Source organism: Heliangelus exortis, chromosome 13 (assembly GCF_036169615.1).
Source record: "Heliangelus exortis chromosome 13, bHelExo1.hap1, whole genome shotgun sequence".
NCBI classification, from domain to species: Eukaryota; Metazoa; Chordata; class Aves; order Apodiformes; family Trochilidae; genus Heliangelus; species Heliangelus exortis.
Window position 1 is genome coordinate 16,126,667 of NC_092434.1, and position 26,099 is coordinate 16,152,765.

Genomic DNA, 26,099 nt, shown 5'->3' on the forward strand with positions numbered 1-26,099 from the left:
CCTCTGCTAAGGGCTCCAAAATGAAAGCTTGCTCCCTTCTCTGGCACCACACCAGCATGTTGCCTCTTCAAATGCATCCTCCTCTTTGCAAGGCAAGGCAGGCTGGGCAAAGCCAACTGCTCTCCAGGAAATGGGAAAACAGGTATGCCCAATCCCTTTTGCAAAAAGGGTGCAGTGTGAAACCCGATCCAAATGTTCCCTCCTGCAGTGCCCTTCCCAGGGCTCACCAGCTCCAAACAGGGTGGGCAAAGCCAGAGCTGCCCCTGGCACCTTCTTTCTCTCCAGCTGTTCCCAGGGCTGGGGGGGGGGGCTGGCAAGATGCCCAAGCACTCACCTGGGATTGTCCATGGGTACAGACACCAGCAGCCAGCACCTCCCAGCTCATCCAGGGGAACAATAATTCCATTTGGAGCAGTTATAACAAGCAGCTGACAGGGAAAAACTCAGCTTTACTACAGCAGAACCTATTTCCATGTTGACAACATTAACCAACCCTGCATGGCCAGGAACACCTTGTGCCTGTGTCTATAAACCCATAGCAAGTCACAGCTTTTCAGGCAGGGCCAGCCAAAGCAGATGGGGTTTTGGCTTTGTGACACTCCAAACCATGTTCTTAGGTGCCACCCACAGGACAATTTCTCATGGAGCTCATCACTGATCCACCCTTCTGGAGCTCTCTCCTCCTTACCTGCCTCTGCAACTTTCAAACCTCTGCTCCCTCAGTGCCCAAAGCACAGTTGGCAGCTTTGGCTGCTGCTGTTAAGGATTAAGAATTGGGGAGAAGAAGTGAGGCCAAAAATTTTCACTGCTCAACAACTTGCTCTCACAGACTGTCCCTAGAAAGATGAGCCATATAGCACACAGTCTAAGCTTCATATAGATAACATATTTATTGAAAATCTGCTTCACCAACAACGGTGAACTCATGACCAAAAAATTACAAAACATCATGGTAGTTGGCTTTATAAAAATAAACTGCAGGAGTACATCTCACCAATTTGTACTGGTCTCCCTCACCCCCTCCCTCCTTTAATGGTGTATATTATACTCTTCAGCATAACACCCTTCTAGAAAATTGCATTCCGTCCAAAAAAATGCACTTACTTTCCTTAGCAGAGGTCCTTAAAGTGACTTTTTCCCCACCCCCCAACAATAAATATAGAAAATAGCCTCTAAACAAATAAATTTTAGTTTGGTCAGCTTAAAAAAAAAGGTCCATTTCTCCCCTCTTGGGTAATGTAGTGACTAAGCAGCCATTTAAACAGGGTTCAAGTCTTTGGTGGCTTCGGCTGCTTAAAGCTGCAGTTTTATGTACAGATGATCAACTAAGGTCTTCTTTTTTTTTTTTTTCTTTTTTTTTTTCCCCCTCTTCAGAAACCAAAGACTATGAGATGACCAGTGCTGTGTTTGCTGCACCTTCACTGGGAAAGCCACGGGCAGGTCATCTTTGGCAAGCAAGAGCTTTCAAACAGAAGGTGTCTTTGGTGGATGAACCTGTTGCATCAGCTGTGGTCGTTTCACTCGTGGTTTCCTTCTCTTTGGCCTGCTCTTTGCTTTGTTGATCTGCACCACAAAGAATGCCAGAACCACCATGGCACCAAGAAAAGCAAAGACTGGAATAGTCTGTCCTACGTCCTGGTTGTACCGGCCAGGCATTATACCTGGGGAAAAGGAAGGAGGTTTGGAAGTCACTAATCACTGCATGAGCTGCAACATCTTGGCAGCATTAATGCTATCTACCCAAAATGATCTGACAGTAATTCTGGTTCAAAGACAAAACAACCATTAATCAGATTACACTTGAGACAGGCAGATTAACAACTCTAGACCGATTAGCAAAAATAAAGACAGGATGCTAATGTTAACAGAAAAGCACCAGCATTTCCACCTTGACCTATTTGGGCTTGTTCCAGAGCCTGTGCACACACACGGTGAGGATGAGATGGAAAACCAAACCTTTCCTTTTTTACAGGTGTCTTTTGGTCTGCCAGCTCAGGAAGGGAAAAGAGTGTGCATGATGAGGCTTTCCAGCTGCTTCCAGCCAGGCCAGCAGTTGCAAGCTCCAGGAGAGCAGCCTGCCATTGGACTCAAAGCTGTTCCAAGTGCTCTAAGTTAGTGTAACACCTTGCCCAGAGCACCATTCAGACAGACCCTTCAGGACTCTGCTCTAGTCACACAAGGAATTGTCATTAGAAGGAGATACTGAGCTACAGCTCTCAGGGACAGGGACTGCTGGGCGGTCTGAACAGCACCAAAGCAAACCCCAACTACCCAAAAAGCACCAACCAAAACCTTCCTCCAAGTGTGTCACTCATGCTTTCATCTGAATTAACCATTCATATGTAAAAACATTTCTCCCAGGCCTCACCAGTCAGCCTTCTACAACACCAGGCATACTATCACTTGTATGGTTTTCACAACTGGAAAATAAACACCAGGCATCTCTTCTGGCTGTGCTGTGTGTCTGTGTTTTTTCTAAAGCCCATAGAAGAAGGAAAACAAAAGTGTGACATTCAAAATTTTCAGTATGTACCTCCAGGAATGTCCCATGCTCCACTTTCTCCAGGGGACAATGGTCTCACTTGGGGTCGGTTCTGTCGAAAACTGGGCAGAGCCACCTTATCAAGGTCAATTGACAGTAACTTTTGATGTTTCCAAAGGTTGCTAAAAGAAATATAAAGACAGAGGTGTCTGACCACTTCAGTAATGCAAGAAACTTTGTAGAAACATAAAGGAAGTGACAGCTGGAACCTCCAAATAACTCACGAGTTTGGAACCAAATGATAACTCAACCCACTGTTTAAGTTCTGCAGCTTGCAGAACAAAAGTTGCCTCCAAGGTTAAATTCAGATGCCACAGGAGCACTCTTAGATTGGCAACTAACAGCTCACTGCCTCACACACACACTGCTAAAAGCTACTTTCAGAAGTTTATCAACAGGTATGGGCTATGTGCTGAAGAATCTTCCCTCAAGTGACTGACAAATGATACAACAGAAGGCAGCCAGGGGTGTTGCCCAAGAAGCTGCTTCAGAAAACTATTTAAAAGGCATGCAGTGATGATGGATTTAAGCAAGGGTCTAAGTTGGGACCACTCAGTCACAACAGTGAATTGACTATTTTTAAAATCCCTCAGTTTCATACTGTAGCTATAAAGTGAATCAGAATTATTCACTGAAGGGGTATTAGTCATGGTTTCCTCTTTGCAGTCTGGAATGTCTTTAGGAAAGGCATTCCAGCTGTCCCTTTCAAAAGCAGACAAACAAATAACTTTCCAGCTGAACTCAAAAGCCAGACTTCTTGTATAACTAAGGCAGATGCATACTAACCTGGGGGCAGTTTCATTCAAAGGCTGTGGTTTGGCCCAGGACAGATGAGGACAAGCAGGAAGGGACCGGGGTTTAGGGTCTCCCAAGTGAGCCTCGAGCACCTTTGAGTAGCGATGCAAATGGTTACCTGCAACTCACAGCACAAACAGATGGATTACTGAAAGATTGGTGGGGTAAGAGTCACTGACATTTCACCTCTGGCTAAACAGAGATGCTGTAAAACCAGAAGCTCTTCACAGAAACTATGACTTGTAGCTAAATCTCAGTTAGAATTAACCAAAGGGTACCTGCCAGAACAGTAAGGCTGTGTACCTACAGTGGTAGGTAATCCAAGTTTTGCTGGCAGCATGTGAGACAAAACAGACTCCAGCTTTATACACACTCTGTTGCCAGTAATAAGAATCTTCCCTAGTGGAACTAGGTGTCTAAAAATTCCTACTCTATAAGCAGAACATTCTCTTTAGTAGAATCACAACTATACCATGACAAATCCCGACAGTAAGTGCTTTCTTCTAGTAAAACAACAGCACATGGCATGTAACCCAAGGAATGTGCCTAAATTCCACCCTGACTGTTCCTCAGTCTGCTTTGTGGTTAAGGCTCTCACCTTCCATCCTCTCAGGGAGTGAGTATCCTGCTCCTGAGGGTGGTCGCTGTCTGTTTTCAGAGTGGCTGAGGCTCGGCGGCGTCACCCCGTAAGAGGTGTACTGGAGGAGGGAGTCCAGGAGCCAAAAGCAATCTGTGGATTACAGAACCCCAGAACAAGGTATGCATTATGGCACATTTAAAATGGCTTGCCCTTCTGTTAATCAATACTTAGTACAATCAATTTTTTTCTGGCTCTTGTTTTAATCCGTCTGAAATTCTCGGCCCAACTTCAGAGAGTTGCAGCTTTCAACACCCAGTCTGTGCCCCCCAAACACAAACATCTGTTCAGCCTCACAGGATCTTCTCTTGTATGTCAGCTTCTTCTGGGGGGTAGGATTTAAACCAACAGGTCTCAAATACAGGAATTCCAGGTTGTGCAAGGTCACCCAAGTCTCCACCAAAAGTATGAGGTTTTTCCTCATAAGTGTGGAAACACAAGAAGCTCAGAGTTTCTTGTATTATTTTAAGAGGGAAATGGAGAACCAACTGTTTTGCTTTGTTTTGGTTTTCTGAAAGGACAAAATAAATACCTTCCCTAGAAAAGCAAGAATAAGGTAGTGTTTTCAGTAGAAAGTTATGACTCACTAGCTTTCCCAAGTTGAAAAACAAAACAAAAAACAAATTAAGGTGAAAGGTTCTGGCTACATCCCAGCTAAAGCAAGCAGCTGTGGTACAGACCAGGCTGGGAATCAATACCACAATATACTTAGTGTAGGTTTTCTTTGCACAGCAACAACACAAGAATTTTGATTCTCTCTTAAATTACTACTCTTTAATCCAGAGGCATCCCTAATGAATGAAGTGCAGATAGTTAACATCCCAATTCTCTAAAACTTCCATTTGCAGGAGTAGGACAATGCCTTATCGGCCATTTCTGCCACACAGAAAACTATTTTTCTCAGAACTTCTGCCCCCAGGAACAGCTGTCTGGGAATGGGAATTAATCTTCATAATCCTAGTGTCCTTTAAACCCTCACCTTTGATTTTTAAAGAGGTCAATCAGATTTCAAGGATTTATACACACAAATGTTAGGAATTTACCAGAGTTAAAGCCACCGATATCCCTCCAGGAGATGCAGCTCCTGGTTCACAACTTAAAAGCTAATTTTAAAGAATTTCTTTAGAGCCTTCCACTTTTCCTCACACTGAATTTAATACCACTAGGGAGATCACAAAGCACTGTTTTATGTTACTTAATGTAAAACTATGTATCTTCTCTTACACTTGGTGCTTGCAAAACTCTACAGTAAGCACATAAGGTTTGGTGTTAACAGCAGCTCACTGGAAGCCACCCAAAGACAGATGAGTAGAAAACTGAGAACTTTCAAAGAAAAAGAAAATGTTTGTGAGGGGAAAAAAATGAGCTGCAGATGCAACAGCTCCTTTAACCCTTAGACAGTAAGTTCCTTTAAACTGAAATAAATGAGGGAAGTGGTGGATTATGTAACCCACTGTTCTAAAAAACTGGCGATAAAAGGTTAAAAAATTAAAAATGTACTTTTCGTTGTAAAAGGAAAATTCAGTTTGAACATCACATTCAGTGAAAATACAGGAAAAGAACTCACATATTGGATTGGCTTCAGCCTCCCAAGCCACAGACCTACCAGCTTGTGCTTTACATGTCACAAGAAATCCAATCAATCTCTTTAAAATTTTAAAAGTCCAATCATAGTGCTAGAAAAAGGCTTTATAAGGACCAATTACACAGGGAAGAATGGCTTCTCTGGGAGTTGCAGGAACCACAGGAACACACACCTCTCACATTTGCTACCCAGAGCTGCAAATGAATGCTTTGAAAACCCAAACAAAAATGCTTTCTGACCCAAGCACACCATCTGGTTTGTGTCAAAGGAGAATAAACCTGAAAATAGTAACACACAACTAAAATGTTGAACATTGCCATATATTCTCACAGGAAACATTGCAAAGGGAACAAGGCATGCTGAGGAATAAGTTAAATGAGGAATTCATTGCACTCCATAAACACTGTGAAAATGCAACTGGGGAAAAAGTGAAGAGATCCCCTAATGGCCCCTCCACCATTTCAAATCAAGCATGTGGAACTCTTAGTGCTTTCTGAAACAAAAACATCCCAAAGAAGTAAAAAAACACCACCCTACCAACCAACCAGCCAACCCTCCTCCTGGAAAAACCCACCCTAAAACCAGCCCTCATAGCTTGTGGAATAGGAAAACAGGGAGGGGTCCTATCAGGAGGAAAACTGGGGGGGCAATGTGCATCAAGGCTTACACACCTTTCTGTCGGTGGCTGTCATCCAAGCAATTGGAGTCACCATACAACACAATTCTGCCACTGCCTTCAGAAGGAACTTGGTAAAGTCCCAAAATAGGGACATTTTCAATTACTGCAGTCTCCTGTTTTAAAACTTCAAGACCTAAAGCAAAGCACAAATCAATTTCACAGCCTGACAAGCATCAACATCAGTTCACCTGGAAGTCAACACAGCCTACAGTGCTGATTTGGAAATGGAGCTGTCCTTCATGTGATGCACTGATCCAAAATGCTTTCAAAAACCCCATGATGTCATGATAAAAATGAAGATGCTTCAATACCCTAACTGTGAGGTCTCCTCCTTCATACTACTGCTTTTCTTTGATGGAAAAGCAGAAGACCTCACAACCTGGATTTCCTTCAACGTTCTCTTGAAAGAAAAATCCTAATATTTCCAGCAGCAGGCTTAAGATCAAAACAATCTGACTTAGATTGTTTCATGTTGGTTTAGTCCTTCTGCAGACTTCTACAGGACACAGTAACTTAAAAGTCAGCCATCACAATGCACAGTGCTCTTCATCAACTTACTTTGATGCCATGCCTACTTATTCCTACAAGCAAATTACCCATGGAATCAGCAAAAGAGAAGGGAAGACATTTCATGAAATACAAGATCTGTCTCTCTGTAAGCAAGACAAAGGTTTTGATTGAACTTGTTTAAAGCAACCATTCAGGAGAAGCCCATATTAAAGACTGCTGGTTTGCACCTCCCTGCAATCCTGCCTTTACTAGTTACCCTCATGCTCTGTCTGTCCAGCTTTCAAGTCAGGAACAAAGAAAAGTATTGTTTAGTATGGAAATTCATGAGACTTTTTGCACCTTCCCCCTCTGCTTTAGCAGCTGGTAAACTACTCCCTCCTCACCCCAGATGCTTCTTGAGCTGGCAAGCAGAGCATAGCCAGTTTTCACTACATCCAGCCCTTCCATGGTTCAGAGATCTGCTTCTCAGCCTTTTCTGGAACACTTGTATTGGTATTACAGAGTATTTTTTGAAGGAGTATTAAAAAATATGCCTGCAAAAGCAGTGCAAGTATCTGAGTAATGGACTGGCAACCTAAAAGACATGTTTGTGAGGCATTTGTAACTACCAATGAGATAACTGATGAGCAGAAAAGACAAAAAATGCAACCAGAGGAATCTTCCCAGGATGAAAGAGTATATGCAGCAAGGCCCAGAGGACAACTGGCTATAAACCTGCCATTTCTACCTTCTAAATCCTTCCAGTAATTTTGTCTCCAGTGAAATGAAAGCTCCAATAATCAACAAGAGGGTGAAGACCCCACTTCATGCAGGGACTAAAATGAAGCCTCATAGAAAGCTGATTTTAGTCAAAAGTTTCCCACCCCTAACACCCATTAAAAAAAAACAACAAAACAAAAAAAACCCCATAAGCTTCCAATTCAGTATTTAGTCTCCTTTTCTTCAGACACTGCCTTTAGAAAGCAGAGGCAAAACAAAGAGCTCTTTTGCTTCATGACTGCAATGAAAAGGACTTGACTGAGAAAGCAGGTCTACCAGACTACTTGTTAAATTGTTTCTCTCCCTCCCCCAGGTCCATGCAGATGTGTTTATATACAGCAAACACAATAAAAGACTGCATATATACACTTGGATTTCACTGTACTGTATAAAAATTGTACCCAGTCACATAGCAGCTGCCTGTATCCAAACACATGTTCTCTACAAAGTGAAAATACACCTGCTGTGTGGATGTATTTTTCACTGCATTATTTCTACACCTTTAGACTTTGTAACTTTGTCTGCTCATCCACTCCAAAGTTCTACACAAAACACTAAAGAGACAACGAAGCCAATACCTTGATCCTTAAAAGTCTGTGAGATTACAATGCCATCTTCTGGAAACTTTGCAATACTGCAGCCTGATGCATAATTCACTGAAAGACATAAAATGCAATTTAAAAATTATGCCCTATTCCCACCGTATTTCAGTGAGCTGTTAAAACAACCACAGGAAAAAATATTCCCAGAAAACTTACTCTGAATTTGTGTACTTTGACCAATATGTGCATTCATAAAGAAGGCATTTCTAAGCACAGTTTTCACAGTTCATCTTTACATGCTGCTTTCAAATCTTTAGAGACTGGCATTATCTTTTTTTAATTGAGAAGCTTAAATCACAGAATCATAGAAAGTTAGGGACCTTGAAAGATCATCTAGTCCAACCCCAACTTGCCAGAGCAGGGTCATCTGCAACAGGTAATCAAATGCTGTGAGAAACATAGTATTTCACACCAAGAGTCACTATGTATACTACAGAGAATGTGACACTTCCCAAATGAACCAGTCAAAAGACAGATTTGGAAAGGACAAATAAAACCATCAAGTGGTTTGGTCGGATAAAAAGAAAGACTGGCTAGACCCAAAGTCTAAACACAGTAAGGTCACAGACCTGTGGCCCAACCACAAAGTTTGAACTTTAAACCAGTCAAATATACCCATTTAAGGCTATTTCAGAGGGAGCAATGCAAAAGATTAAAGTGCCTGTTTATTCTCTTCATACAAAATTTCAAATTTCTACTTAACTGCAAAATTAAAAACACAACTAAATCAAGGCTGCCTCTTAGCAACTAATATTTGTATTCCTGACAACCAGAGACACACCCCAACACCACTTTTTTCAAAGTTCTGCCACCTGGAATGCAATCCTCAACTGAGGACATTACCTGGCTGGAATTTTTTTCAGATACAGTCTACAAGGGAAGCAATCAAGCATGCTTAGGAGATGCCTTCCACTGAGTTTGAGTGGTTCCTTTGACACTGGCTCAATCTTACTTTCAGAGAAAACTGTTTTCCAAAGAACACAGTGTAGGCAATGGACCCCAGGACTCACTTTCATGGTTTGCCATGGTAAAATCCCCCTCATACAGCCCATCACTGAAGGCCATGTTCCAGACAGAGAGCAGATCATTGAGAGCTGGTATGTTAGCACCTCCAGTATCAGGCATCCACCATTGTCTAGGAAAATTACAGCATAATGCAGTTTATTAGCATACAGAATAAACTCTTATAATGAAAAACCAGGTGTCTTCCTGCATGCAGACTTTTTCTGTCACTTAAATAAAGAACTGTATCTCAAAGCTCTACTTATCTCCAGGGGCATGGGAGCAGCTGTCCTCCTCTGCCACCACCTAAGTATGCTTTTGAGAAAATTTTAAGTAATTCTATTGGATTTCTCAAAAAAGTCCTGCCCTACGTTCTTTGTTTGGCTAAGACAAGGCAAAAATGATGGTCATGTAATTTGTCATTTTTCTAATGAAGCAAAATATTCCTTTTACACAAACTGCAGAACAGATCAAGCTTAATGACAACACAGAGCTTGCTGATAATTACAGGAATTACCAGGGTCTCTGTCATCACTGGTGATATCAGCACATTTTCTCCAAAATTAGCTTAATGTGCACAACCTGGTGATTCTGTTTGAAACCCACACTTTCTTTCTATTTTGCCCAAAAGGTAAATTTTTCCCTTTTTCTTTGTTTACCACTCTCAAAGTTCTTACTTCCTTTCATTGTAGATGTTTCCCTGGGCTTTGAAAAATTAGATCATCAAGGGGCCTTTGCAATCATGACAAAATAAGCAGCTGCTGTCCTTAAGTAGCTGCTTAATGTCATTTTTGCTTTTCAGTCCCTCCTTAGAGCTGGCATGCAAGCACTGAAGTAGATCACAAATCACATTTGGGATTTTTAGGGTGATACATGTGTAGAACATCAGTTGTGTGGCATTTTGTTTCCCAGAGAACTGACAACACATCAGTACCTTGTGTTTTCATCATAAAACTTGACTTTTCTCATCACAGAGGTGTTGTACCAGTCACTAAACACTATAAGTGAAAGCCCATTGTCAACATCCCTCCTCAGCTTGGTGATCTCTTCAGGAAAATATTCCTCCTCACTGTCCACCATCAATAAAGTCCCTGTGTGTAAAAGCCAGAACAGGAATTTAGCAGGCTGGTCACTGTAATGTTGCAGGCATTCACACAACCCATGCTCAAGCCAACACAAGCACACACTTTGTACAATATCTGGTCCACCCAGAGAAGTCATATTTAAGGATGGGAAATATAAGACAATTCAGCATGCAAACATATCCAAAAATCTGCTGCCAAAGTTTGTTTTTTAAGGGTGTTATGGTGAACATCCTAACATTTCTTTGTAGGAGAAAATTTCTCCAACAAAAGGATGGTGAGCAAGAGGAGAGAGAAGTCCCCTAATGCTGCTCCCTCTTAGCTATAAAAACAGCAGTCTCAGAAGAGAAACCATTTTATCACTTTTTCAAGGGCTCCCTTTTCTGTATCTATATTCAGCTGCATATCCACCAAACTCAATAAGCAATGGTCCAACATTTCCTAAGAATCAAGATAAACAAAATACTACTATTGACAACATTTCCAGAACTAGAAAATTGTCAGGAGAATGCACCCTCACTTCACAGTCCATGGAAGAACACTGCAGTCCAAGACAGAAGAGGGTCTTGATGCCATGGTTAAATAAGAGGGGCATACTGGAGCAGAAAAGAGTATGGACAGCCTGGTTTGCACCCTGCCTACTCAAACTACCAAACCTCCTTCCTGAGGAACACAAAGCAGCAAGACACCTACTTCTTTACTGTAGCATATGGTTGGATGGAATACTTTCCCTACTCTTTCCTCTGTCCCCAAAGATCAGTGCTTTAAAATGCTACCACTGAGGAATAGAAAATATCAGAATGGACACTTTTTGATTTCAGACTGCAATTCACATCATGCTCCTTTTCACTGTTTCTGAATCTTTTGGCAAATACAATTTTGTAGGATGGAATACAGAGGGGATTTTAACCCACTCAGAGGTTAAACCCCCTTCAGAGGTGGGTTTTTTTTTCATTATAAAGATACATAAATATGCACAAGTTCTACAAGACTCCCAAGCTAGCTTCTACAGCAATACTTTACACAACTCAGTACCAGCAAATAAATACACCCACTGTAAAACTATTTTTCTACAACCATGATAACTTTTATTTGCCCCCCCTGAAATTTTTAGTCTTCCAAAACCCAGGCCATTTTAGGAAGTATTAACAATATGGAGAACATGGCAATTAACTTACACTTACCATACTGACTTGCATCAAAACATGTAAACGGGGAACCAAGAACCTCAACAAAGTACCCCATGCTCCTCAGGTGCTGGTACATGTCCCTGAAGTTTGTGTGGATATGGTCACCATTCCTGAGGAAAAGCAAAAAGTGTTGAAGACATTTAAATCTGGCACACAGATATCTGATTTAAATCCTCTTATTATAGATTACTTCCTAGGTTCCTTTCTAAAAGGTCCATTTCTTTCACCTGATAGTGCTTGGAAAACTACAGGTTATCTCCTCTTTGGAAAACTCCTCCCAAATGACACTGGTTCAGAGTTCTAGAGACAAGTTAGTTATGTAGTCAAAGCATGTTCCCTACACTACAGAATTCTACATGCTGGTGTCACACAAGAGAGAAACACTGCTGCATCAGAACCATGTGCTCTTCACAGAACATCCTTCTTGTAAAACACCCAATAAGAGCAGTTTTCTAACTACCAACTGGAAGCAGCAGGCAGGAAAACCTGTAAATAATTGCTGAAAATCATCAGAGAGTTCCTGTGCATTTGACTCATCCGTATGCTTCAAGTAGCTTTCCAGAAGCCTGTGTCCTGGTCACTGACCCAATTAATCCTCACTTAAACACTTTCTTACAATTCTTCTTATGAATGCTTTGCCTCTCCATCTATGAAAGACAACAGGCCAGCTCAAGACTATCTGCTTCAGAGATAGTGTCTCCCAACAGACAAGGGTTTTTTTTGTTCTTCAGGATCCAGCCTTTCAAATTTCTCGTGGTTTTTTGATAAGCGAATGCTGAAGCAGCTAATAAGTGACCCCCTTATTTTCCTGGGATAAATTAGAGCAGAAAAGAAACATGCTACACTTCAAAAGTCAGACAAATATCTCAGTGTCTTAAATGTGCATTTTAGAAGCTTTTCATTTCACGTGAATAAAACCACAAAGAAAACCCTGCACCAAAAGCACACACAGTTCAAGTGGTTTTCACGGACTCCTTAAAAAAATCTAATCCCATGACACACTGAAAAAGGCCAGAGCACTCTGGCATCCCATGAAGTCATTAAAACAAAATCAAGTTTTAATAGAATCTGAGATAAATACCAATCTAACGGATCATTCTTCATCCTCAAATTATCCCTGGGGAAGTAACCTGGTGGATAACGGAGATTATGATATTGATCCCAAAGGACTCGCTTACTACGAGGTGGAGTAGGAATAATCTTCACTTTGACTGGGAGCTTCACTGTTGAAGTCTGCTCTGCACCATTCTTAGACTGAAGGACAGAAAAAAATACAGTGAAATCCTTTTTCCTCACAGGGACATTCACCAGTTAACCATGGATTGACAAAAAAACAGAGGTATCAAATCTAATTTTAGTCATCAGTATCAGCTCTGGATACAAAGAGGTGTCATTTTTTTTTTTTTTTTTTTTTGTCATTATAGGTTTTTTTCCTATTTATGCTCAGAAGGCAAAATATGTTACAACTGTGATCTAGTTCAGTCGTACAAAACATTAAAAACTTCTCAGGAACAATTAAATATATCTCATTTATAACAATGCCTTTTTCAAAACACGACTTAGAATTCACAATAAACAAATATTATGAAGTCAGTCTCAAAGAGAGATTTTTTGGTTCTAAAATGTATCTGTTTCAGAGGTTAATCCTGCTCTCAGCTATAAAGATCACTATTTTTACTCTTCAATTTCCTGACTCCAACCTAACTTATGCTCCAAATGATGGGATCAGAGCAAATCCCTTCAAAAGGAGGTATAACAGGAAGCAGTTTGAGTAATTATTAACACAGGAAAATCAAAATGCACAGAACTTACTTCATTTTCTGCTGGGGATGATACTGTGATCATAACATGACCTTGAGCAATGCCTTCCCAAGATGCTGCTTTCTTTGCTACAGAGATGGAAATTGCTAAGTATCCAGACCAAGGCCACAACACAGGGGAATAGGAGAAAGCCACTTCAATATTATCCCCATTTTGGGGCAGATAGGGTTGCCAGTCTGGCTGTGGAAGGAAGAATCCAGAATATTGGTTAAACAGTGTTTGCATTCCTTCATTTTTTGCACACATAGCCCTCTTCCTCTGCACAAAAAAATAACAAATCTTAGCTTTTCTGAAGATTGTCACATTTCAAAATGTCCACAAAGGCTAAAAAGTTGATTTTGTGGCAGTGAACCAGCCTACAAATAGCATGCTAAGTGCACCTGCTTTAAACATCCTGAGCTCCTGAGCAAAGATTTCTTGGTAAGAACACAAGATTTCCTTTCAGTAACAAAGAGAGCTATAACTGTAACAGACACAGGCAAATTACACTGAGTGCTACCATCAGCTAATGATGGATAAGAGCTTCAGTGCCATTTAATGGAAGCTTAAATCTAAAACAGACCTTCAACACTAAAATGTTGAAACTAAGTTAATTTAAACTGGCTTGAGTTCTGAGATAGGTGCCTTACCTAACTCGGATCAATTCCTGAATCTATTCTACATTTAAACTTAAAGCCTAATTAAAAAAATAAAATCATTTAACCACATCCCTAGTAAACAACTTGCTCAGCATCACTGGTGGGAAACAACAGGCTTTGCAGCAGACCTTGGTAAATCAATACACTCAGGTCGTTTTGACCCATGGAAAAGATGATTCATGATGTCTGAATTCTTTACTGTGATTGCTTATACTCCAGACAAAAAAAAAAAAAAATAACCTCCAAACAAATAAAGAGGACAAGGAACCTTTATCCAGAATTTAAATGGTACTGGAGAATACAAATAAATACCTGTCATTGCAAACTGGTTTTGCAAAGATAAAATACTACACACCCCTGAAACCAGTGCACTGCTGGAAAACCTGCAGAGAGCTCATGTTGGCAAATCTCACTCACGTGGGTCTCTGAAAATCAAACATTTTTATTCTCCTGCTCTCAGCAGTAAGAAATCAGATCTGTTCTATGAAATTCATAGCTAAAGTAATCTTTTCTGTGAAGCTTCTAGCAACATTAACAGTCAGGACTTGGAAGAATGTTAAGTCTTACCTTGTCTAAAATTCTCCCAGTGACTCCCATTCCATTAAGGATGGTGACATTAACAACAGTTGGCATCCCACCATAATATATGGGCTGAGAACAATATGGCCACATGTAGGGACATTCAGTCAAGTCAATATAGCTTGGACTCAAACTAGGGCAGGAGGAAGGAGGTAAAATTAAAAAAAAATAATAATCAACAAATAGAAGAACATGCCACTATACATGACTGTGAAAATAATGCAGATAAAACATGCTACTCATAGTTACTCCACCAAGCTCTCACCTCACTTCCCAAACCTGCCCCAAAATCTTCCTCCCTCTGCCTCTAATTTTGTTCTGAAGTTTTATTTCTAAGTGCAAAGAAAGATTTCCATGCAAAAAAAAAAAAAGGGGAAACTTCACAACAGTGAAAGTGTTATTTTGGAAAGCTAAATTTTATGTACTTTTCCACTGTATTCTAGGCTACATTATTCATAACCTCTAAGGCTCTAAGAGAAAGTAAATTTAGCTCTCCTAGACACTTCATCCTCTAGACTGCTATAACTTAAGCAGAAAATACTTCAACTTTTCATGCATTCTCATCAAAATTCTTGCTTCAGGACTACATAAGATCTGTGCAAGTTTGCTTCATTGCACAACCACAGATTGCTCAACTGAATTACACGTGCATCACCTGCTCTCTTAAAAGAAATATAGCAGATCATAGTATCATTGATTAATCAAGGATTAAAATTAACCTGGCCTGTGGTTTATAGCTGTTGAGGATCTGATAAGCTCTCAGAAGATCCAACTTGCCATGTCCTTGTTCAAACATGTTAACTCCAGGCAGTCTACGTGCTGAGGCAATGAGTGCCTGCTTCATACTTGCTGGGTTCACCATCTCACGTTTCTGAACTGTGCTGAAATAGGCAACAATAGATTACATTATCTATTATCTAGTTTCTAGCTAATCCTGCTTACCATTCTGCCTGAATAGCCATTTGATTTCAAGAAAAAGCAATCAAAAACCAGCTTGCTTTGAGTACCATCTTCTGTTCCTGTTTGCCCGTTATTACTTGATTTTTTCACTCAGAAAGTTGAAGAGTGACAAGTTTCTGACACATTTCTCTAAAAACTAACATTACATTATTTTTTCTCCTTATGATGTACTCCGTGACCAGCAATCATTACAATCAGGGCAATATCTTTATATGTTAAATACAATATTCTGAAAATCAAAGCCTTTGTGACTGGAAATTTGCTGGTATCTTTTGCATTGTGATTCTGCTGGGAGGGGTGGTATAAAAACAGTTTAGCCTTATACACCATTTTATGGAGGAAACACAATAATGACTTTGAATTTTTGGTGTGCTTCTCAAATAAAGAGGTAGAAACAGTCCTTAGGTAGAAACAGTGACAAACACAAAGCACAGGCTTGCAACTCCTGCTTTCCTTTCAAGTTCTGCAGTACACAACAGATCACTTACCCAATCAGATAACAGCTATAGAACAGTAAATCCTATAGAAGTTCCAAGCACTTAGGTATTATCTGCTACAGGTTATTTCCTCTGAGCAGCTGCTGTTCTACAACACAACTGACAGAAGCTAAGCAGTTAAAAATGTGACAAAATTACTTCACAGTACTATTCTCCCCTGTCATATCTTGGAAGACATTAACTCACATTCAAAACAGTTCTCAAGATTTCCCCAGGAAACTCTGAGCTACTCAGACAACGTCTCAGACAGAAGAGATTTTAAGCTCTGAGACTGTTTTCTGACATCTAAACACAATATAGTTTTGTTGGGTGGGTTCCTCTAAAGGGCCTTTTATAACCTTCCTCTACCAGCATGTTTTCTTAATTCTTAATTAAGACTTACCTCACTAACAAAGTAACAGCACCTGCCACCACAGGAGATGCTACACTTGTCCCAGAGAGAGAGCGGCATCCACCTTTCATACCAGAACCTCTCACTCCAGAGCCATAAGTAACAATATCAGGCTTCACTCTACCATAACCTCCAGGCAGCTCCTGTAAAAGAAAACAGATGGATTATTGCCCTAATGCACAATGAACACGGGTTCCTTCATTTGGGTGTTAAATTAAATGCAGCATGTTTGGCAGGGAAACTATCAGGTCAATTATCTGAGGTTCAGCGACATGGAACAGCAAGTAATACCTAAAGAGGACTCAAGTTCTCAATCTCTGATGTTAAACATTATTGATGATCACTCTACTGCCTATGCTAAGCATGAAATTGCTGACAAAATGATAGACAAACTCCTACCTGGCTAATGAATGAGAATCTGCACAAGCAGAAACATAGAATAATATAATGATCTGCTCTGAGAAGCTCACAATGCAATCTCATCTGGAATCAGGTGGGCAGCACTCGTCACCTCAGGTCAACAGTAAGAGCAATGTTACATTTAGCACCTGGAAATGCCAGGGTTTTTAAACTAAAGGAAGGACAAGAGCAGGTCTTCATTTTTGCAGGTTTAACCACACAGGCCAAGTCCACACCATAAATCAAAAGGTACCAAACATTTTACAAATACATCAAGAATGTCAATAAGAGAATGTCAAGAGGTCGACACTAACAATGAGAAACCCTGTGGGGAACATTAAGCTGCTTCTTCTGAAGACTTACAATCTCTATTCTGATCTTTGATTAAATTTATCCCTGGCTACTCCAATACATTATCATCTGCTGAGGATTACCCCTTAAAAAAAAGCTCCCTTTTTGAGGCCCTTAATTTGGCTGCAGATGTGGCTGGCTGTAGTCAAAGTATCTTACCCAAGTGGTCATTCCCCTAGATGAAAAACGAGCTATATTATCTTCAAAGTCAATACCACCTACTCCAATCACATCCATCTGGTCAGCAGGGTTATTGAGAGTCCTAGAACAAGTTGAAGGATTGAAAGAAAAAAAAAAAAAAAAAAAAAAAAAAAAGTAAAAAAAAGCTAACAGAAAAGACAGTCATAAGCTTATCTTGATAAGGGACACTGCCATCAGATTTCTGTCAGACACTTTTTAACCTCCAAACAACTTTTGGTCCTACCCAGTACAGTTATACTTACCAGAGAGAGTAACTTTTCAGGCAGTTAGTAACTCAGTAACTAGCTCAGTAACTACCAAACCATATATCTTGAAGACAAAAAGAAAATCTATTCTTAGGCATTTTTTTTAGAAACATACCACAAATCCTTCTGGCTCGACCCCTTTTCTATTCCTTAAAGCCCAAGATGAGCACCCAAAGATGTTTGCCCACACTAACAGGGAAATCTTAGCTGGGAGTACTGCAGCTCTTCTACTGACTTTCCACTGTTTCAGTGAAAAATACATAGCTAAGTACTTCACAAATTGCTGTACTACTACAACCAGTGATAAAAACAGGGGAATGGGGGAGTTTAACCAGAGTCAATTTCTCTAAACAGATTACAGCAAAAAAGAAGTAGGGAAAAATTCTTGACATGCCACAACTACTTCCCCAAACATGTAATAACAACAGCTGCTTTTCTTTGGTCACTGAAACTTACCCATACAAAGGGCCATCATTGCCAATAGCAGAAACCATGATCACATTGTTGGCTGTCAGCTCCCACACCTACAAAAAAAGAATGCTTACAATAAGGCTCTGCCACAAAAGAAAGAGACTTCACTAACAAATACATACCCCATGAGGCCAGAGGGAAGCAAATGATCAGTCAAACCCCTCTGTCTTACTGAGACTTATAAAATACATCTCACTGGTATGCTCAGTATTAAGCTTCAAACTTCCTTTTGACTGTGTGAGCAATAACACAGCCTTGACAGCAACACTGCTGGGGAGAGTAGTGAAGCCACTGTCAAACTAAATTTCAATGCAGGTTATCATAAAAAAGGAAGAATTTCTCTGCCTCAAATCCCTTAATTACCCTTAACAAAGAAATAATTTATCCCTTTTTTAAAAAAAAATAATTCTTACTGCTTTTAAAGGCCAGATCAACAGTTTAGAAAACCACAACATTTCAAAGACAAAAACCTAGTTCTCTCTTATCCTGAAACTAATATCTTATTACATAACTGAATCAACTACCTGTACTTTTAACCTGTTTGTACTTAAACAGTTTGCTGCTAAATTCATGCTGCACGTAATTTTACCTGAAATAAATTAACCCTGCAGAGATGTAAAGACAAAACAAGGGGGGGTTTAAGTAAGCTTCTTCTATTAAGGGGCAACTTGGCTGCCTGCTTGAGGCACTTCCTAGCAGCACAGACAGCATTTTGTAAAAGGGCATGTTTCCAGAGCTCCATGAATATCTGGATTGCATCTTTCTTTTTTTAAATCCACTCCCTAAATACATTCCAAGAAGCTTGCACACTATCCAAAATTTCTCTCATGCAAATGCAACTCCACAGAAACTGTCAGAAACAGCAGAACCTGTCAGCAGCTGCAAGAAAGTAGTTTTTCAAGTCCAACTTTTGTGTGAGAGCTATAAACACCACTTCATTTCCTTGCACGAACCTTGTCAACAAATGGATGATCCATGAAGTCTGGCCCACCAATACTTAGATTCAATACATCTATCTTCTTTAAAATTGCATAATTAAAAGCATCCAGAAACCAAGATGTATATGACACCTATGTAAGAAAGAGGTGGGGAAAGCTATCATTGGAAAATCCAGTCATTCCATGACAATACAAACTTCAGACAGAGAAGAAACACAGCAAATTAAACATGCAAGTGCAATGGTCTCCCAGTATTTTAGTGCTCTGTACATTTGAGTGATAACAATCACTCTCTTGTTCTTTGAATCTTGCCTCCAGTTAAACCAACACTATATAGATCAGACTTCCACACATTATTCCTGAAAAAATATAGCAGATTTGGAAACTGTAAGACATCTTGTAGTAAGTCTCTTTTAAACAGAAAGACATATTCTTTCCACACTTATCAAAGCAAATATGTCAACATTTACAAGTCTTTGTAATATTCCCAAAGGAAAGGGTTAATACAGCACTAATCTGGAAAGGGAGAAAATAAAACACATGTTAAAAAAAGCTACCTGGTTATTGGTGAACACTCTAAAAATGTGCAGTTCGGCATTTGGAGCAAATCCCTGGCATTCTCTCATGCTGGCTATGACACCAGCTACAAAAGTCCCATGGCCTAAGCCTATCACAGGGAGAAGGAAACAAAGTTAAGATGGTAGAAGACAAAGCATTTAACTGTCAAAGATCTGTTAAACTGTTAAAACACCACTTATACCAAAAAATGACAGCAAGCTAACAGACAAACCACAAACACTGGGTTCAGTTCTAGTCTTCTTGAATCGTATTTTGCTACTGGGTTCAGTGGTGTCAGAGTTCCCAGCCCTGCACAGGCAGAAAACCAGCTGAGGAAACTGGATGATACACACTCCAGTCTGCTCCTGATTGCTGCCAACAAAATCAAGAGCCACACCATGCAATCATGAAAGAAAAAGGTTATTCTGAAATAATGCAAGGGACAAATCCAATGTATTTTAACACAGACTCCTTAAAAGATTTTCATCCTGACTCTGCAGTGACATGCAATGCATGTTGTGTTATGGATGAAAAACAAGGCAAGAAAACACTCTTTTCCTCTCCTCAAAAAATAATACACACCATCTGCATCTATCTGTAGTCCTAATCTCCATGTCCAGCAACCATCTGAGCACAGAACCAATAAAAAGTACTACCAAAAGCAGGTGTTGTAATGCAAAGAAATCCTATACATGATAGAGGTGCAACATATGCATGCACCTTTATCCCTAAAGAAATTAAATTGCCAACTGATTCACTGACCCAGACCATTGAAGTTAATTGTCTGTGAAACTGTAGGGTCAGGGCAAGTTAGGGTTGACATATGAAAAAGAAACACAAATATACAGCAAAAAATAAAAAGTTCTTTGGAATGTTGTTGATGGGCATGAGCCAGCACAGTGTTGATGAAAACTATATAGATTAGAAAAGCTTTCAGGAAGCTGCCAATGCTTTCACTGGTTTAGGACTGCACAACAAGGAAGGAAAATGCTCTCTCCTAAGTATAACAGTATTCTTGCACAGTGAAACAGCAGAATACATAAAAAGAATAGTAAAGAAGCAGTCTTGTGGGGTTTGCTCTCACCTCCACCTACTTTGACAATCTATAACTGCATAATGCCTTCTTGCCCTGACATTTTTCAACAGCTATGATGAAATGCCACATATGAGATTTAGGTAACACCTTCCTGGAACCTTAATACTCTTTTTAGATTTTGGTATTAGTACAAAGTGCTCAAAGTGCTGAAAAATTAAGCTTAAATTCACAAGATGTATAGTTTCAACAGATGTTAGCACTACAACAGCAACAGCAGTTTTACACTGGAAAACAGAACATGCCAGGATCAGGCATAGTTGGGAAGCTGTGCACAGTCACTCACCATCATCCAAGGTTCTCTCATTAGTCCAGTTTGTTCTCTCCTTTACATTTTTGAAATGTGGATGCTTCTCACTCAGACCAGTGTCAAACACAGCTACTCTTACACCAGCACCTGTAATTGAAAAGCATTGCTTTTCCTGATTCTACTTCATAGCAGATCTATTCTCCCAGTTTAACAAAAACTTTTAATGCAATTTACAAGCTCTGTTACAGATTTTAAAGAAAACTCATATTCCAATTGAGAAATTCTGTTAGATTATAAATATGACCAATTTCTCTTAAATATAACACACACATAAGAGTATATAATACAACACACACATAAGAGTATATAATCTATTTCAAAACAAAGGATTTCTCAGTCTTTCCAGAGCTGGCACCAAATGAGAGATAAACACAGAGGAGCCAATCAGTCTTTCCTTACACTTCACTTGTTTTTTGCAAAGGTTAATTGTTCTAAGGCAACAGCCAGAAGCATACCTGTGAAACCCATTTGCCAGAGGACATCTGCCTGCAAGGTTTGAGCAACTTGGCGTGGGATGGCTCTCAGCAAACGCCTGCTGGAGTGTCGACCTGTTGCATGCCAGAAGCCAGAACCTAAAGAAAGACTTGCTCTCCTCAGGGGACGAGATGACTGCCATTTTTGAGTCCATCTGGTTTCATTGCAGTGCAACATTGGGTCTGCTACAGAGAGTTAGGAAGGAGAAACAGTATGAGGGGAAAAAAACAAATAAAATCACAAATTATAGTTTATTATTCAAATATACTAATTATATTGTTATAACAGTTTTAGATGAGTACCTATTTTCTCTAATCAAAACCAGTCTCTTTTCCCAGGCAACTCTCAGCAAGACAAGAGGGCACAAGAGGTCTCAAGTTGTGCCAGGGGAGGTTTAGGTTGGACATGAGAAAGAATTTCTTGCTGGAGAGGGTGATCAGGCATTGGAATGGGCTGCCCAGGGAAGGGGTGGATTCTCCATCCCTGGAGATATTTCAAAAGAGCCTGGATGTGGCACTCAGTGCCATGGGCTGGGAACCACGGGGGGAGTGGATCAAGGGTTGGACTTGATGAGCTCTGAGGTCCCTTCCAACCCAGCCAATTCTATGATTCTATGAAAAGCTTCTGTTCTATTAGGGATGTAGTAATATATAGTCTAAGGTAACTGACTGCTACAAAATAAATGTTTCTACATAGTGGATGGAATCATTGTCACTCTTTAGCCAAAGCATGACAAGATCCTGATAAATTTTTAGGCAAAATCCCAGATTTCTGTAAACTCTAGAAAAGCTGTAGGTCATTTCCTATTTGTGTAATGCTAAGCTATGGTCTGAAATAATGCTAAGACTTTTCCACAGCAGATCTCATGCAAGCACAGAGAACATTACTTACACTCCAAATATTTGAGTGATCGGAAGACCTTCCGCTGAGGTGTTACACGCTTGATGTTTGGATGATCTTCCAGTGTCAGTACTCCATCTTTCTGCTTCTCATTGATCTGAATAACTTCAAAATCACTAGGATAGTCACTGGCTGGGTTGTTGCGAGGTACAATCCTCCAGTTCTCAATATCACTACTTTTTAGTGCACTTGAAATGAATTTACTTCTAGCTTTAGCTGTGAAGTATCCATTGAAAGCCACAATATACTCTGGAACAAGAGCACAACTTATCAGAACTGATGTTTAAGCAGCTTACTCATGCATTCACATTGCAAAGGCCTGAATATTTCTTTTTTTTTTCTTTATCCAGAACAAACAATCACAATTTTTGGTTGCTTTTAGAAATCTGCAATCTATTTCTGCACTACATAATCATAGGTTGGGTGTTCTGGTTTTTTCCTCCTTCATTAGGAAACTTGCAAAGTATGGTAAAAGCCTTTGAAAGGTAGGCAGAATGACAACTATCATGGAAATGTGAAATGAAGTGAGGGGAGAGGGAACAGAGTTACTGATCCAGCAGAACAACCTGATGTGCCAATTCAACACACTTCTTTAGAAGTGTAATTTAAAGAATCTTGCCTCTACATGATACTGTGTTTTAGTGCAAGTTATGTCACCAACCATGACATGCATGGAGCACGAAGCCAGCCCCAGCTGTCCAGTCCTTGATCTGGATCAGTGATTTATGAGCAGACCTGTGCCCTGGTGCACATCATCACAGTCACCTCAGGAAGTCTTTGGCTGACTACACACAGAAATGTCACCACTGACATCCTGCCTGGCAGCACCCAGGCACACCCAAAACTTCCCTGTGGGAATATCATGGGTACCTGAGGCAGTAAGTGAATGCAGGGTCAAGCTGTCCTGCTGCTTTGTCACCTCAGAAGTGTTACCTGCCCCACTAAGCCTTTCCTCTGCTCCCTTCACAATTTTTCCATGCATGTATTATCACTTCCAAACTTTATCTTGAACAAACCCACAGATTTCTTGCATTTCTCAGCCCTCCAAGGCCCACTTGTGGCTACATTTAGTACAAGAACTTCAACCATACCATGAGCCAGATCAAAACAGCTACTAAACACACCAAAGTGACCACATTTGCCCACCTGAGCCTCCACACTCCATTTTCAGTTTTAGCATCTACTTTATTTCCCCCTTCATCACCTCCTTCTCTTGTTCTTTGAATCTTGCCTCCAGTTAAACCAAGAAACTCTGAAAAAAATCTGTTTCTCTTTTTGAATAAAGAGAATTTAGCATACAATATGCTTCTACAGAAACATATGCTGGAATTTCACAGGGATATTTTTTTTAAATGCTAAACTCTTTTATTACCATGTTCCACAACGGTTGAAGAGAATTCCACTTTCAAAGTAAGGTGAGAACATCCAGGACATATGTGAGCCTCATGAGAGGAATTCCCTAGTCTGGTACTTAAGTGTTTTTTGCCACAGAGTAAAATAACAACCAGAACAAACCAGATGCTTGCAAACTTCATGATCATAGAAGAAAATGGTTTCATTCCAAGTATTCCATATATGCAAATTACAATTTTCTTCTTTATAAACTAGTTCATTTTTGTTTCAGTAAACGGTGCTTTCACTGTACTGATCAACTGGATATTCTTAAAGCTGTGTCCAAAATAAGTAGAGATTTCATGGTCTTTTGAGCTGAAGCCTTATAAACAGGCTCATTTCTTTCTACGCTTCTTCTCCATTTTGTATTAAAGGATTCTGTCACTCAGGGTGTGGTAGCTGAGTCCTGTACTCCATTTCTGATAGTAAAGTTAATTGCCCAGAAGAACTAGCAAAGCTGATTGCAAGCCAACCTGTAAGGAAGGGCAAAACAGAAAATAATCAGATTCACATTTGTGCAAATGTATAGCCTGAAAATCAGAAGAGCCAGACACACATTTGGCAGCTAGTATTAGAAATTATATGGAAAAAGTTTTCATAGGTTTCATGTAGGAAGTTTTCACAAACACCAAAGTCTCTTCCTTGCTCACCCAGAGCACGTGTGGAATACTCAGGCATTAACCTGACAACAGAAAAACCAACAGTGGCAACTAAACTCTACCCACGTTTAGACAAAGGGAGACAAGAGAACAGGACAACATCCCAGGCCCAAGGAAAAAGTGAAGTGCAAGATAAAATATTAACACGATAAAGTATCCACAGACACAAAATAATGGGGGCTTTTATCCAGTCAGAAGTGTGGCAAGTAGAAATTCTGCAGTGGTGTATCATTTTGCAAAAGGAGAATCAGATTCAAACTCCATGCCAAGGGCTAGTAAGGACAAGAGATACTACAGGAAGCAAGCTTTCAGTCCATCTGTCAGTAAGAGAAAATCAGCATGAAAAATGCCTTTCAAATTTTCTTGAAGGGGAATGTAGGCACCTAAGAAAATAAGGACTGGGATTACAGATATAATCATACAAAGTTAAAAGAAAGTGGTTTCTTGGAGTTCTTTCTTTTATACTCAAAAGTGCAGGAAGCATTAAAGAAAAACAGCAGTGCCAGTGTCCTTTAAAATTCCAAACATTTAGCCAACAACTGCTAAACAAAAAGCCAGTAAGAGATGAGTGAAAGGAAACCTTTCCATCTGGTTTGCCACACTACGTGAAGAAGCAGAGCAGAACTATACATTGCTACAGTAACCAGGACTGAAAAGTAGGAGCCTTGTTATGGGATCCACACTATTTAGAAGAACGATGGGCTACCTGGCAGCAATTGAATGAATCAAGTCTGCATGCGACAGCTGTTACTTCATTTTTATTCAAATTGATTTATCATTCTCAAGTATTTCCTAGTACCAGGGCTAGAATTCCCCTATATTTCCAGCTGACTGACAACACCATAACAGACTGTGACCCGCTGGTGATTACATTTGGTCTTTTTCTCTGCATTGAGGCAGCTACAGCACACAGACTGCTGGTCTTGGCTTATCACTTTGTTGGCTTATAACCCCTCTAACAATAAAGTGAAAGAAGAACTACACAAATTAGCAAAATAAAAACAAATTAGCAACATCAATCTGCTAGGTTGTAAGCAAACAGCTGAAATATCACGGAATCTACGAGTACAGCAACAGCAGCACGCTCACAACTTTATTCTTTTTAGCACCCTTACCGACCACAACTCCGCAGAGACCGCCAGCCCAGAGAGCTCCGGCGGGCAGCCTGGTTCCCTGGCTGGGGGCAGCCAGCCCGCCGAGGAAGCTCTGTCCCTGCCACAGAGGGGACAGATGCCCACGGGCTCCGCGCCGGAGCCAGCGACCGAACGATCCCGTCTGCTCCGTGCCCGTTCCCGCGGGTGGTCAGGGCCGTCCCGCCGAGGGCGCCATGAGGGGCACGGCCGCCGCTCCCAACCCGCCCCTTGCCTGCAGGGGAGTGACAGCGGCGGGAGAGCAGAGCCGGCCGCTCGCAGCACCCGCCCGAAGCGCGGCGGAGAACGAGGCCGCCTCAGAGTCGAAAAGGAGCGAACGAGCAACCCGAAAACGGCAACCCGGTGCTGCCCATCCCGCTCTGTGCCCCTCAAAACTTGACGACCGAGCTCCCTCCCCAGCCCACAAGCAGAAGCGGCGTGGCGGCAGCAGCAGCATCGCCGCCGTCCCGCTCCCCTGCCTGGCTCCCCGGGCTCACCGTGCCGCCGCCACCCGGAGCACCGCCGCCATTTTAGGCACTGTTTACCACAGGACTCTCGCGAGAGCCCGGCGAGCGCATGCGCACGGAGCAGGAGGGAGTGGGGGGAAGACGGCGCGGTGCGCGGCCGCCATGGGGGTGAGAGGGAGGAGGAGGAGGCGGCGCTCGCTGGAGCAGGGGAGGAGGCTGCGGAGCAGCCGTGTTCTGGAGTG

General features: G+C 40.9%; 1 protein-coding gene across 3 annotated transcripts; it reads right to left on the reverse strand.

Annotated features, from left to right (window-relative positions):
• Nucleotides 1–866: 866 nt before the first annotated feature.
• On the reverse strand, nucleotides 867–25,971 carry MBTPS1 (membrane bound transcription factor peptidase, site 1). Of its 3 annotated transcripts, none has more exons than XM_071757015.1 (23): nucleotides 25,888–25,971; nucleotides 23,582–24,074; nucleotides 22,201–22,458; nucleotides 21,291–21,494; nucleotides 20,812–20,922; nucleotides 19,432–19,541; nucleotides 18,890–19,006; nucleotides 17,922–17,989; nucleotides 17,179–17,281; nucleotides 16,261–16,412; nucleotides 15,141–15,302; nucleotides 14,410–14,554; nucleotides 13,196–13,384; nucleotides 12,465–12,637; nucleotides 11,378–11,493; nucleotides 10,046–10,202; nucleotides 9,120–9,244; nucleotides 8,086–8,163; nucleotides 6,231–6,371; nucleotides 3,936–4,067; nucleotides 3,329–3,461; nucleotides 2,534–2,664; nucleotides 867–1,661 (listed from the first exon to the last, which is right to left on the reverse strand). In XM_071757015.1, the coding sequence occupies exons 2-23, from the start codon at nucleotides 23,766–23,768 to the stop codon at nucleotides 1,465–1,467; spliced, it is 3,189 nt and encodes a 1,062-aa protein (XP_071613116.1). In that variant the 5' UTR covers nucleotides 23,769–24,074; nucleotides 25,888–25,971; the 3' UTR covers nucleotides 867–1,464. The 3 variants fall into 3 exon arrangements, with proteins under 3 accessions (XP_071613116.1, XP_071613117.1, XP_071613118.1); XM_071757016.1 differs by having other exon boundaries at nucleotides 3,329–3,455; nucleotides 25,888–25,970; XM_071757017.1 differs by lacking the exons at nucleotides 23,582–24,074; nucleotides 25,888–25,971 and adding an exon at nucleotides 23,356–23,524.
• Nucleotides 25,972–26,099: the final 128 nt, after the last annotated feature.